Here is a 14013-nt window from a genome sequence, read left to right as displayed (position 1 = left end):
GTAGAGAGACGTTTCAGAACTCACAGGTTGCTTTTTGAATCTAAAGGTCTCAACTGTCATTAGTTCCTGAGTGGGCGCAGCCACCGTGATGGAGACTTCTGCAGAGTCGTTTTCTAGCAGATTTAGTTCTTTGGGTGCATGGCTTAGTAGAGGTCCTGAGACAACCATGTTTGACAGAGTCAGCAGTAAGACAAGAGGCAGTTTCCTGAGCCTAGAAGTAAACATAATGGCAAACCTGAAAAGGCAAAAGAAGCTTAATAAGCTTTTGATGTGGGAAGATCATTGTGACTGAGGACATATCACACGTTCTAAGACTTAGATGCACAGTATGACTGTTCCCACTGCTGATACTGAATATGCTTCCTGTTCACACACCCTCGGCTCTGTATGAGGATACTGTAAGTATATGTGCTTGTGCTATGGGATCCTTAAGCTATGTTGTGCATTTTTCTAATGGTTTTGATGGGAAGGGAAGTGTAAGGATGGAATACATTTACTGTAATATTGTAGATTGAAGAAGAGAATAAATGACCGACACACCATACCAACAGTCAGGTACATAATACACACATACACAATATGTATTGCCTTGCTTATTCAAAACAGCAATAAAATGTTTCCCCACTAACATGACATTGATGTTATTGCGATGAACAGCGTTTAGAGAGATGAGTAGCTGATTGACACAGATGATAGTCACAACCACATGTGAATCTCCCTTATCAAAGATGATGCATCCTTCCTAACATTTTCTGTCAGAAATGCTTTATCAAATTACATGTTTTTACAAATCAATAAACATCGATCTTTGCAGTTCAGCCTAACTCCAACGCTGTGCCACTTACCCACCATGCAGGAGTTCTGCTTTCAGGGCAACGCTGGTTGGATGGCTCAACAAGCCGGTTTATCATTGAGCAAGAAGTGAGACATGGCCTGGTGTGTGAGGAACACAGGAAGCATGCTACTTTTCACAGAAGTGAAGCTGACAAAAAAAAATACTGACGCAAGTCTCAAACTGACTGAGGGACAGAGAATAGTGTCTTCCGTGGGTTTCAGACTGCTGCCTGTACATTATGACGGAGCTACTGAGAAAGAAAGAGAAGAGATGCAGCTTCCACTGCTAAATCAGCAAACAGAACACACAAACATTTTTCATTTCTTTATTCATTTAACTGATAATAATGACTTTGATACTTGAAGCAGGAAGAATGAACAAAAATGCTGAACAGACCTCCACAAGAGGCTGAATCCTAGTTTGTTTTCTTCTGGATGTCATTTCTTTCTTTTTGCAATGATAATACCTGTGATAGAATGGAGGTTCTGTTCTGTCATGACACATTATGGCAAGGACAGGGAACAAAGACAATAGGATACATTTAAAACCCACCATACCCAACACCCTCCTCAGCCAAATAAACAAAACAACAAAAACAAAAAACAGGATGAAAAATAAAATAAAAAACAAAACAAAAAAAACAAACAAAAATAAATCATATGGTCAAGTTATTTACAAAGCTTTCAATTTCGAGGCCTTTATTTCAAACATCACATACATCGATCTCTCATCTCCTGCACATTTCACCAACCTACAGTGTCCCTTTGAATTGCTATTCACTAATATTCCACACATTATAGCTCTTGTTGCCTTGAGAGGTCAGAGGAGGCCAAGCAGTAGCACTCTGATGTACACAGACAGGGCAGTATATGACACTATTGTCCCAAGACCATCTCCCTTGTCAGATCCTGATCACATCTCTATAACACACCAAAACACTTTTACCCCCAAAACTAGTGATTGAATGTTAGGTCAAGAGAGGTCAAGACAGATCCATTGATGACAAGGTACATTTTGTAAGTACTTTCTTTTTCCAACACCCCACAGTCAAGTTCAACTCGGAAAGCCCATCCAATCTCTCATCCAATCTCTCTCCTGCTAAATAACTCACACCATTCTCAATCACACTTTAATCATCTTTAAACACTTATGTGCACACCTCTATGGCACCTCTATGGCACTTCCTGGTCTCTTCAGTGGTAACTAACAATAAAGGCTAACAACAGACTGACCAATACCCCAACCAACCCACCCTTCAACTGACCAATACCCCAACCAACCCACCCTTCAACTGACCAATACCCCAACCAACCCACCCTTCAACTGAACAATACCCCAACCCACCCTTCCTCTGGAAAACAGGCATCATAAAAACAGCATGACAACAAAAATATCATAGCAGTTGGCAACTCCATCAAAACCACCAAATATTTGGACAATCCAAACCTTCTTGTTCCTCTAATCCTTAGCTACACTGTTATGAAAATATGACTCAGGGTATTTATGAGATAACCATTTAAAATTCTGACAGAAGTACATTTGAGGGATATAAGCTGAGGAAGGAAGCACAGATGGAAACATCCAGAACATAAATAACCATCCAGTTCAGTTCTGTTCCGGGCCTTGATCTCCATCACAGCCTGCTGTCAACTCATTTTATAGCCAACATCCTTCTCACCTTTCCTGCCTGTGAAAACAAAACAACGAAAAAATACTACAGATGCATCTTCTACGACTCCAACAAGGCCAAAGACATACGAGGCACATATTCACACCTCCTCTAAGCCTTCCTCAATGATACATGCATCTAGGAGCAACTTGTGGGCTGTTACCAGGGTTACCAGGGTCAGCAGTGTCAGTTTGATGTTGTTTTCCACACCTCTGTCACTCCCCTCCAGGTTGACTGGATGGATCAGTGCCAGTGAGGTGGTGAACAGACTGACCAGAGACCAAGTCTACCACACTGACCCTGAATAAAGCGTAGTTCAACACTCAGATCTGCGACAGCACAAACTCCCCCGGGCCACAACACGGCAGACACACTGCTAAGCCTGTGGAAATGTTGACTAGCAACATAACCTACAGTTCTATTGGTTCTTCAATGCATACCACACAGGCAAACACATATAGTATCTATGTCAGCACTGAACACTATGGACCACAGTGCAGAGCTTACATAGTATCTGTGTCACATGGTGGAGAGGGACACACGGACAATGTTGTAGCCATGGCTATGTCTTTCTTGCACAGATTATGTTTTTTTATAAGACCTGAAATCTCACCGTCACTTAAATGATTCAAAAGGATTTTTGGAATGGGGCATGTGCACTGTAAACAATTTCATACAAGGAACCAGTTTAGGAAGAAATCTAAGGCTAGGAGAAGTACAATCATGTGCAGCATGACATCAAAGCTGTCATTTTCAACTGTAAAGCTAAGGGGAATCCACAATATTCTTTCTTTTCCTGTGACATTTGAATGGAATTTCTGGAAGTTGTTTGAGTGGTGTACTCCAAGAAGTAAAAGATGCATACATAAGTTCTGGCTGTATTAGTACTGTATTAAACAATATGAAAAGACTGTATTGTTTGCTGATTCCTTATCAAACAAGCATGAGTGTTAAAAAGACTGGGATAGAAAACCATATAGAATGTTCACCAAATGTAGAGTGGCAACTGACTGAGTTAAATTCATATCGCATGCACTAAATGTTTTCACGGTCAGGAGAAGTTAGCAAGTGTAGACACAGAGTGAGTGGTCCCCTTCTAATGTGGTCCACTAATGGAGGAAAGAGGTCAGCGCTCAGCGGTCAAAGGCCGCTTGCAAGGCAACCTATCAGAAAACTTACAGCAAGAATGATGTCATCACCTTTATACCTCTGAGCTTTTAGATATCAAACACCACAGCAGTCCAAAATAACTATGGCTGCCATGATGGGTTAACTAACCCTAACCCTAACCCATGATGGGTTAACTAACCCTAACCCTAACCCATGATGGGTTAACTAACCCTAACCCTAACCCATGATGGGTTAACTAACCCTAACCCTAACCCATGATGCCTCCTAATCACTGAGTGTTTGATAGCAGAATGAGCTTGTTCTCCTTGATTGATGTATTTTACAGTAATTGATCGTTGAAATCTTTCCCCCTTGCATTACCAGCCTATTGCATTGTCCCTTATAGTTTGCATTTTGAATTTTCCCAGGAAAAAGAAAGAAAAAAAAAGAAAAAAAAAAAATACTGTCAAGGAGGTGTGTAAACAAAACTCCTTTACAATTTGGCAACATAAGAAGTTGGGTTAGGGGGAGATGAAATACTGATACCTACATATAAAACATTTGGGTATACCACCTAAATAGGAACTGTTGACATTAGAATTTTCTTGGTCACAATTTTAAAAGAAAAAGGAATATGTAAGACGTTTTCATACAACAAACAGACAAAACTGCCACTTATTAAAAGGAATGGATTTTTTCTTTCTCAATAAAAAGCTAGAATATTTACTGCAAGAGTTTGCCATATTTCTCTTATTCCATCTGTGTTAACTGAGGGTTAGGGGCAGGCGAAGAAAAAAGTTCATCTCGGAATGTTGCTTGGGATTGTTACTAGGGAGGCTTTAGGCGGAACACTGTCATCAAGATTGGCAGTGACTGGTCCCACCCACCTCCCATCCAATGGATCGTCCTGAATTGTGGCAGGGTGGGGTGGGGGCGGGGGGGGTCTTAGATGGCGATCTTGGACATTTGCTCCTCAAGTTTGGTGATTCGCTTCTCCTGACTGCTGACCAGGTCCTTGAGGGATTTGATTTCTTTCAAGATCTCATCCAGCTTGGCTTCGCTTTTCTGAGGGAGACAAAAGGCAGAGGCAAGCCATACAGTAAGACACCATTTCTGGAGATACTGGTGTCAATTCTAGCACACTATAAACATTTGCATTAAATACAGCACTGCTTCAATCTCTTTCTCTTGCCCTGCAGGCTGTGGCCCTGTGCCATGAGGTATCTGGGCCTGCCCTGGCCTCTGTGGTACCCTGGGGGTTAAAATGGCGCGCCTGCAGGCTGCATGGGAGAAGCCCAGCCAGCCATGATTACAGGCTAGGGCTGCAGATGGAATCGGAGGCCTGGGCTGGGTCCCAAGCGGGCGGCTGTGTTGTGGGCGAGGTGGGTTAGGACGCCCAGCGGCAGGGCGCCCAGAGCAGAGGCAGACCCTCAGTTTGTGGGCCAGAGGGGGGTGAGAGGGGGGGGGCAACATCTAGAAACCATCTTAAGTTAGTAAGCCGTTCCCCTTCTAAAACACACCCAGCCAGCATAACAAACCATCCATATTCCAAGGACTCAACTGCAATGTTCTGAAGCTACAGGCCATTAATGACTGAGTTTTAGTGGTGTAAGGGGTGGCCGTGGTGATGATCACTGGCCCTGGGAAAGCACTGTAATCACATCCATGTCGCAACATAGTGTTTGTTTTGTGAACCAGTATGGTTTCAACAGACTAGTAGGACATTACTTATACACACATTATACATCAGAGTATGTAGGTGTCTCATGAATGGTGCTGGAGTGTGAAAGAAGTAAAGACAGAATGTGTACGTGCTCCGATATAATACAAGACAGTACTACTCACTATGGAGGGAGTGGGCGAGACAGACTTGTTGGCTGGGCCCGTGTTCTCCGTGTTCTTGCTCAGTTTGTTGTCCAGAATGTTCTTCTTGACCACCTTGAGGTCACGATTCTTTCCAGGAACATAGCCGTTTTTGAGGGAGATGAGGATGGGTTCGCCGTTCTTCCCTTCAAACCAGTCCTCCGCCTCAATGGCGCAGTCTGGTCCAGATGTGTCTGGGTACAGGTCGTCCTGGAACAGGTCAGACTGGAAGGAGGAGGGCACAGAGTGGGCTGTTAGCGAACACTAAAGGCAACACGTACACAACTTACCCCTGCAAGGCAGAGATGATGTTCATAGAAAAGATATCATGCTGAAGCTTCAAGGTATTTACAGTAGCAAGTGTTATTGAACAAATAGTTTGCCCGTCTCTCTATCAGAATGAAGAGACTCACCTTTCTGGGCACAGTCATGATGATAGGCTCACACTTCCTTTCATGCAGTTTATAAAATCTGTCAACATACAAGCAACATATCATTCACATTAGAAAAAAATTTAAGAAGTCCTTTTCACAACTGCAGCTAAGCACAGTGCAAGTCAACAGCCTGCTGCATGACATGTTTTGGTTTGGCTGGGCCTACAGTAAACTTAGCCCTGAAGTCCCATCCACCTCACTTGTGGTTCAATGCTGCCCCCTGGTGGACATGGTTAACCAATATCTTCACATCAGTAGTCCCTGATTCCTCTGAGAGCCTCCATATAAAACACTGTTCTTTACTCATGGTCCTCCTAACTACTCTGCTCAGCACCTCCTAACTACTCTGCTCAGCACCTACTTGGTTTTGTCCAGAGACTGATGAAAGCCTCAGATTGTACAGATCGGTTTCTCTACCAGTGAGAATCTGACTCATCAGATCTGAAAGCTCAACCCTCAATCAAAACACAAAACACATTGTGTTTCCAGTGCTACGTACCTGGCGATCTCACACTTGTTGACATCCAGGCCCCTCTTGGGCATGTAGCCCATGCCCCGCTGAGGCTCCTTGGTGGTGAACGTGTTGAGGTAGTGGACGAACGGTGCCTCGTCTGTGATCTCAAAGTATCGGATGCTGCTGTCTCCCTACAGAGAGAGAGAGAGAGAGAGAGAGACAGACAGAGAGGGCCCCAAACGTTTGTCAGAATTCAAAGAGACATTTTTTATATCTACGGCTTGTTGATAAAGATACATTGCACCATTGTGAAGAGTAATCTTCAGAGAAAAATCTGAAGTCACAAGCATGGCTGATCAAATGAAAGCATTGGTAATGTGCACCAGCAGTCCACTCACCTTCCCACACAGGTAAACCACACTGGTGTCTGGGTCGTAGAAGGGCAGGAGGACTCCGTTGCTGGTGTCCATCTCGTGCACAGAGATCGCCTCATCCATGCTTTGCTGAAAATGACATCAACATACAGTTAGGTCCATATATATTTGGACTCTGACACAATTTTTGTTATTTTAGCTGTTTACCAAAACATATTCAAGTAACAGTTATATATATTATATATATATATATATATATATATATATATATATATATAACTGTTTATATATATACTGTCAGCTTTAATTTGAGGGTATTCACATCCAAGTTGGAGGAAGGGTTTAGGAATTACAGCTCTTTTATATGTAGGGTTAGGAGTTCTCAATGCAAGTGAAACAGGCCATCCTTAGGCTGAAAAAACAAAGAAATCCATCAGAGAGATAGCGGCAACATTAGGAGTGGCCAAATCAACAGTTTGATACATTCTGAGAAAAAAAGAACGCACTGGTGAGCTGGGCAACACAAAAAGGCCAGTGGTGGATGATCGCAGGATCCTTCACATGGTAAAGAAAAACCCCTTCACAACATCCAGCCAAGTGAAGAACACTCTGATCCATGTCTACCATACAGAGAAGAAGTCTGCTCAGATTCAGCCAAATTCTGCAAAGTAGATTGGACGGCGCTTCACAGTACAGATGGACAATGACCCAAAACATACTGCGAAAGCAATCCAGGAGTTTTTTAAGGCAAAGAAGTGGAATATTCTGCAATGGCTGAGTCAATCACCTGATCTCAACCCGATTGAGCATTTCACCTGCTGAAGACAAAACTAAAAGGCAGAAAGACCCACGAATAAACAACAACTGAAGACAGCTGCAGTAAAGGCCTGGCAAAGCATCACAAAGGAGGAAACCCAGCATGTAAGTCGGTCATCTATTCAGGGCAACACTGTGGGAAGTATGGAGTGACTATGGGGTATGGTATACATGGACAGAGCCACCCACCGGGTTCCAGAGGGCCAGCTGTCTCTCACTCATGCGACTGAAACCTGTTGTGAAGACGTTCCCATCGGCCATGAAGATGGCCCTCATGGGCCGCGCCCCCTCGTGGGCCTTCTCCTTCTCCTGTGACAGAGAGTTAAAAGGTCAACAACACAATATATCCTAAACCCTCATCTACCAATCCATCCTTATCTTCACATCAGTAGTCCCTGTTTCCTCTGAGTGTCTCCTCTCTCTGTTCTTTACTCATGGTCATAAGTAACTTAACGGTTTTGGAATTAAATGTGCCCTGTGAGTGGTGCTCACCCCCACTATCTCATCCTTGCGGGGGTCGATGACACGGATGGTCTTGTCTTTGCAGGCGGTGCAGATGAGGCTGCCGTTGCGGTTCCAGCAGGCGCTGAAGATGACGTCAGGGTGCATGTCCTCCAGCTGGATCATGGCCTCGCCACTGCCCACGTTCCAGATGATGATCAGGTTGTCACAGCCTGAGAGGAGAGGGGGGGGGGCTGTCAACATGAACCAGAATATACTAGAGAGAGAGAGAGAGATAGAGAGAGAGATAGAGATAGAGATAGAGATAGAGAGAAATGTCATGGCATATTGGCATAAGGAGAGCAGGGAGGACACTACTCACCCGCGCTGAGGAGGACATTGCGCGCCGTGGGGTGCCATGTGATGATGCCCACCCGTTTGGAGTGGCCCTCCAGGACCACGACAGGCTCCGCCAGGGCGGTGACCAACCCATTCTCAGGAATCTGCCACACCTGCAGAGAGAGGACATGGCTGGGGTCACTATAGGACCATACTGAGGTCAAGAGTGAAGCAGCTCTGCCGTACATCAACCTTCTCTACAGGGCGTAGGAGGCGGCTAAAATCCTTTGGTTTTATTATTTGTGACTTGCTCCATAATTTTCAGTCGCTTGTACCCCTAAACAAATTTGTATCTCAATTTCTAATAATAAGTGACAAAGAGATGGTTACAGTCTGAGTATTACTGAGCACTGATTTGGAGAAATCCATTTTAATTTTTTAGGTAAACAATATTGCATCCCATTGGTGGCACCCGATACTCACACCTCAGCTCAAATGAAGACAGGTATTTTTTGTCTGACATTAAGCAAATCACATAGTGTGTTCACAGTTCAGCTAATAAGTTTGTCAGCTTGTCAGCTCTACGTAACTACGAGTTGCTTTATCTACGTAATTTGTAATTTTCCTAAATTGTAAGTTAAGACTTGTCTGTATCATTTTCTCAAAAGTCACTAGAAATTCGCATTTAAAAGCAGTTTTTCCCAAAATGACCAGTGACTTAATAAAAGTGCTGCAGCAAAATAATGCTACTTGTATTGAGGGGGACAATTATGCCTGCTTCTTACATTAGGGGGACCCCTATGCCCCTTGTGCCCCATGTCCACCCTGTCATCTACACACTTGCTTATCTAATGTTCCAAAAGCCCCTTCAGATCAGTGAGCCAGACCACTCAGTAGATCACATTTACAACAAAGAGGCTCAAGGGGGCAGCAGAGACCTAAAGTTGATAAACCAGATAAACCAATCAGCATTCAGGGTTTGATGCCATATACTGGCTCTTAGTGACCCATACACGCTAGCTATTCTGAACACTGGGTTAGGGTTAGGGTTAGGGTTAGGGTTAGGGTTAGGGTTAGTAACCCTAACCCTAACCCATTGGACAATCAGAACAATGACCTGTTTCTTCCCTGTGAGCTCAGTAAAGCCTGCATGACAGTTTGGAGGTCTATGGTTAAGATATCACACCACTACTACTGGACCAGTTATACTGTAAGAACTCCAACTCTGGAACAGGCCACTATGGATATAGTCTCTCAAGAGCAAAAACACAGTTCATCAGGACACTTAATCTAAGGCAAACACTACTTCAGAGAACCTATTCAGGGCGTATTTTCACTGGAAATATCAAATCTTGTGGAAAGAGAGGAACCTTTGACGATTCAATTTCTGTAAATACACTTGGAACACTGTATCTATTCTACTTTTTTAATCTTCAGAGAGCTGGATGGGGCAGTGAACGCCTACAGGTGGGGAAGTGATAGAGCCATACCTACGGGTGCAGCACACTCAGATCACTGCCTCTCACAGGCCAAATAAGGACATATGGAGAAGAGTATAGCGCCAGCCTCTAACAAGTCAGTGACCTCAGCCCTATAAAACAGCTAAATCATTCCCCAGAACTGATTCCTACGACACGTCTCTGAGTCTAATCTAATCCAGAGGGTGAGCCCTGCGCCCATCCCAGCGCTATCACAGACTGGCCTTTCTCAAAGAAAGCATGTCATCTCCTGTCAGTAAGCTAAAGCATTAGTAGGAGGGTGTGTGTGTGTGTCTTCTATATAGATCTACAAACAAGGCCTGAATAAACACTGGAGAGAGTGAGAGTGTGTGTGTGCGTGTGCGTGTGCGTGTGTGTGTGTGTGTGTGTGTGTGTTTAGAAGGAAAGTGACGAGTGTAACCTTACCATAACTGTGCAGTCCTCTGAGCCGCTGGCGATGACATGGTCATTGTGTGGGCACCAGTCTATGTCCAGCACCGGACCTGTGTGGCCACACACTGTGGGGTAGGCTTTGTCAATGCGGCCCGTCTGTGGAGACACACACAAACACACAGTAATGAGATTAGTCACAGCCTCGTCCTGCTCAGCCACCGAGGTGTCTGACCCACCGCGAGCTGAAGGAACCACCTGACCTGGGATGACCTGGGAAATGAGTCACATGACAACACAACCCAAGGTGACTAGACCAACCAGAGTAATGTCCAAAACAAACCAGGAATAGAACACACACACACACACACAATGAAGAATAACATTTATACCCTCGCCTTAGTTTCCCGTCATTCAATCCTTGAGTACAAAACATAGTCACACCACTGTGGGTTAGGGTTAGAAAACAGAGTTACACCACTGTGGGTTAGGGTTAGAAAACAGAGTTACACCACTGTGGCGTGGGCTGATAAGAGTGTGGGGATATAGGAGGAATTTTCAACCTCCACAAAAGAGGAGGAGAATGAGACATCTGGAGAAGAAGGAGAGAGTACATCTAATGTGAGGTAGGAAGACCACCGCTCAATCATACAGCAAACACAAAACTGACACATTTAAAACTAAATCAGTATTAAATCCAAATCAGTATTTTCAGATTATATAGTCCATTAAATCATTAGCCTAAGAGCACAGAGGGGAGCGTAGTCACACTCCCAGGCGCTGAGACGGAGATTCACCAGTCAAGCTTGATCATATTGCTATTAATACACCATTTTTATACTAGAGCTAAGCCCTGTTGAATATGTAAATGAAGGAGTGTTTCTAGTCATGACATCATCATAGACGCATGCCAACAGATGCTTAGTTTTCTACAACATCCCTTTACTCTAAATGAAACCCTGAGCTAACCTAAAAACTGAGCCCTTTATATAACTTCCTTATACAACCCATGGGCCAGATGACCAGAAATAACTTCCCCAGTCTCCCTCCACACACAAGGCACGCAAACATGTCATGTGAACGTCAACATACGCACGCACACACGCACACGTCATACAAACGTGAACACGAACACGAACACGAACACGAACACACACACACACACACACACACACACACACACACACACACACACACACACACACACACACACACACACACACACACACACACACACACACAAAGGAGACACACACACAAAGGAGACACACACACAAAGGAGACACACAAAGGGAAGGCCAGCTGACTTCCTTATTCCAGGCTGGTCTGGGGGGCTTTTTGACCTCTGACCCTGAGTGAGTGGAGAATCACATGCTCTCTAGTGTGGTGTGTGGGTAATGTGAGGTGGGGGACACACCCTCTTTATCCCTGCTGTCAATTCTAAGGACCACTGCAGGGCCAGGCTGACCGATGATGTCACTGAGACAGATCCCTGTTCCAGCCCTATTTAAAGCATAATGGCTTCCCTCATGAAAATCACTCACTGCCCACAGCCATTCTAGCATTAGCCTGGCACAGTGACAACAATGCTGTCAGAGGGGCTAAATATAAGAGCTACATATTAAATCATGGGCGAGTGGAGTGGTTGTTGTTGTTGTTTTGGTCTCTGTAGGATATAGCGACCTGTAGCGATTACAACAGTTGTGCTGGACTTCACATGTAAGACTGATCACTCCAGTAATAAGTAAAGGAGAGCTTCCACAGACAAATTCAAGAATAAAGAAACACCTGAAGATAAAGCAGAACAGTACATGAAAACAGGCATAGGAGTTAAAATGACCCTGAGTGTGTCTGTGTATAAACGGCAGACAGTGGACTGGGCACTGGGACTCAGACAGCCAGGATATGAGTCAGTATGTTGTCTGAGGTCTCCATCTTTCATCATCACTTCCTTGCCTGTGTGCCCACTGGAGAAAACAAAGACTGGCCACTGCAGCTCTGCTTACAATGTCACAATACACGCCATATTTCTGTTGTTTATATTACTAAGCAACATGACTCAGATTTTGCAAGGAGTAGATTCCCTGAGACAGTTGGTTAGAGTAAGAGGTCTGTATTCCTCCATAAACAACCCAGATATCATTTGAGGCTCAAACATAAGGAAACCAGAGATGGTTGCAGGGACAGTCAACCAGTCCATGTAGTCATTGGTTTACAACCCACAACCCAGCAGCTGACAAAATCACCTGACTGACACAGACTTGGGCTATGACACATACTCAGACTCCAAGCTCTGTGATCAAAGTCCAGTGTATGTGAGTGCACCATACATGTGTGTACGTGAGCGTGCGTAAAACTAAATCACAAGACTTAGTTCAAGCCTCACCCTGTTCAGAGAACACACCCGGAAACATCAGGCTTAATCAGAATCTGCCCTGGGCCTGTGAGTCAGGGATAGGCTCCTCTGCATACTGTGGCTACTGGCTAGAATATGATCAGAGGAAGAACAGGGACAGAGAGAGAATTCAGTAATGGAATGAGAGAGAGCTTGGTGTAGCTCCAAGCACACTGGCCCATATTGCAGCAATGGTCTGAGAGTGATTCACAATCTCCCTCAGTCAGGAGGGGGTGTTCCATTAGCATGAGGAGCAGGATGTGGAACGGAAAGGCCAGAATTCAGTGTGGACATAGAGGGATGTAGATCAGCAAAGGACCAGGTGTGACAGGAACAGAAGCAACATAAAGAGATCATACAGAAAACAAGGAAAAAGCTGATGCCTTGTTACATAATATCTGTGATCTTAGCTTTTAACAGTGGACTACACCCTCTAGCCTTGTGCTTGCTACCAGTTCCTCTGCTCAGCACTGTATGACAACATACAGTTAATGTTGTTTATCAGCAAGGGTGGTTGGTTATGTATTCAATGTGCGTTCTATAAAGAAAATCAGTTAGCAGAGCTTAGCAGAGGTTTTCCCTGATTTCATGCTGGTTGTAACATTTCAAGCTGCAGGTTCGCGGTCGGCTTCATGGTTTATTTCCAGAGACAATAAGGGTGTGGAGGGACAGCAGATACCTGGGTGTGTGTATCTGTGCTCAGTGTGTTCTCAAACAAACTGATGTGTGTGTATCTGTGCTCAGTGTGTTCTCCAACAAACACTGATGTGTGTGTATCTGTGCTCAGTGTGTTCTCAAACAAACACTGCAGTACTAACCCAATAAGTAAGCTTTTACACACTCAGAGAGACACAGAGAGCAGTGTTGCTTCCTGTCTCTGTGGGATTTCCCGTTGCCATCAGTGCTCTCCTCTGTGCTGCCTGGTTCACAGAGCCCAGACAGATTAGGACCATGTGCACCGTCAAGACCTGGACCCAGGCAGGACCTCAGGACTCTACTGGAAAGACTCACATTCCTCACCACACTTCACATAGAAACACACTCACAGATCCCAGATTTCACACATGTTCAGAACTGTTTTGTCAACACTTTTATGTTGCCATTTACCAAAAACCCCATAATGCCCCACATGCTTGTGTTGTGGAGAGGAGGCGGGAGGCAGCAGCAGCGAGGGTGGTGGGCCAGGTCCCCCGTGCTGAGCTGCAGCCCAGGACAGCCATGCCTGGGGCTTCTAGGCCTGTTCGCACAGAGTTCACAGGGCTGCCGGCCAATCCACCCCAGAGGCCAGACGTTCCACACATTCCACACCTCGGCCCCGGGCAGCCCTGGTACGGCTGTGACTAATGAGAGTGAGGGTCTGCTGCCGGGTGTCAAAGCCAACCCTCTTTGAGGTGTTAATGGTGTTTGTGTCTGCT

The 14013-nt window shown here is 44.8% G+C and overlaps 1 protein-coding gene across 1 annotated transcript in view; it reads right to left on the bottom strand.

Annotated features, from left to right (window-relative positions):
- Nucleotides 1-4239: 4239 nt before the first annotated feature.
- Nucleotides 4240-14013, bottom strand: part of coro1ca (coronin, actin binding protein, 1Ca) — a 29811-nt gene continuing 20037 nt past the window's right edge. The window contains exons 3-11 of the mRNA XM_083673630.1: nucleotides 10240-10362; nucleotides 8379-8508; nucleotides 8048-8229; nucleotides 7745-7864; nucleotides 6764-6868; nucleotides 6411-6556; nucleotides 5891-5948; nucleotides 5460-5702; nucleotides 4240-4679 (exon numbers count right to left, since the gene is read on the bottom strand). Of these exons, the coding sequence (XP_083529756.1) occupies nucleotides 4560-4679; nucleotides 5460-5702; nucleotides 5891-5948; nucleotides 6411-6556; nucleotides 6764-6868; nucleotides 7745-7864; nucleotides 8048-8229; nucleotides 8379-8508; nucleotides 10240-10362 (1227 nt within the window). The 3' untranslated portion in view covers nucleotides 4240-4559. The remainder of the gene's footprint in view (nucleotides 4680-5459; nucleotides 5703-5890; nucleotides 5949-6410; nucleotides 6557-6763; nucleotides 6869-7744; nucleotides 7865-8047; nucleotides 8230-8378; nucleotides 8509-10239; nucleotides 10363-14013) is intronic.

This window comes from Argentina silus (genome assembly GCF_951799395.1).
Source record: "Argentina silus genome assembly, chromosome: 7".
Taxonomy (NCBI): Eukaryota; Metazoa; Chordata; class Actinopteri; order Argentiniformes; family Argentinidae; genus Argentina; species Argentina silus.
The sequence above is the reverse complement of the archived record's forward strand: the minus strand, read 5'-3'. Positions and strand labels throughout refer to the sequence as shown.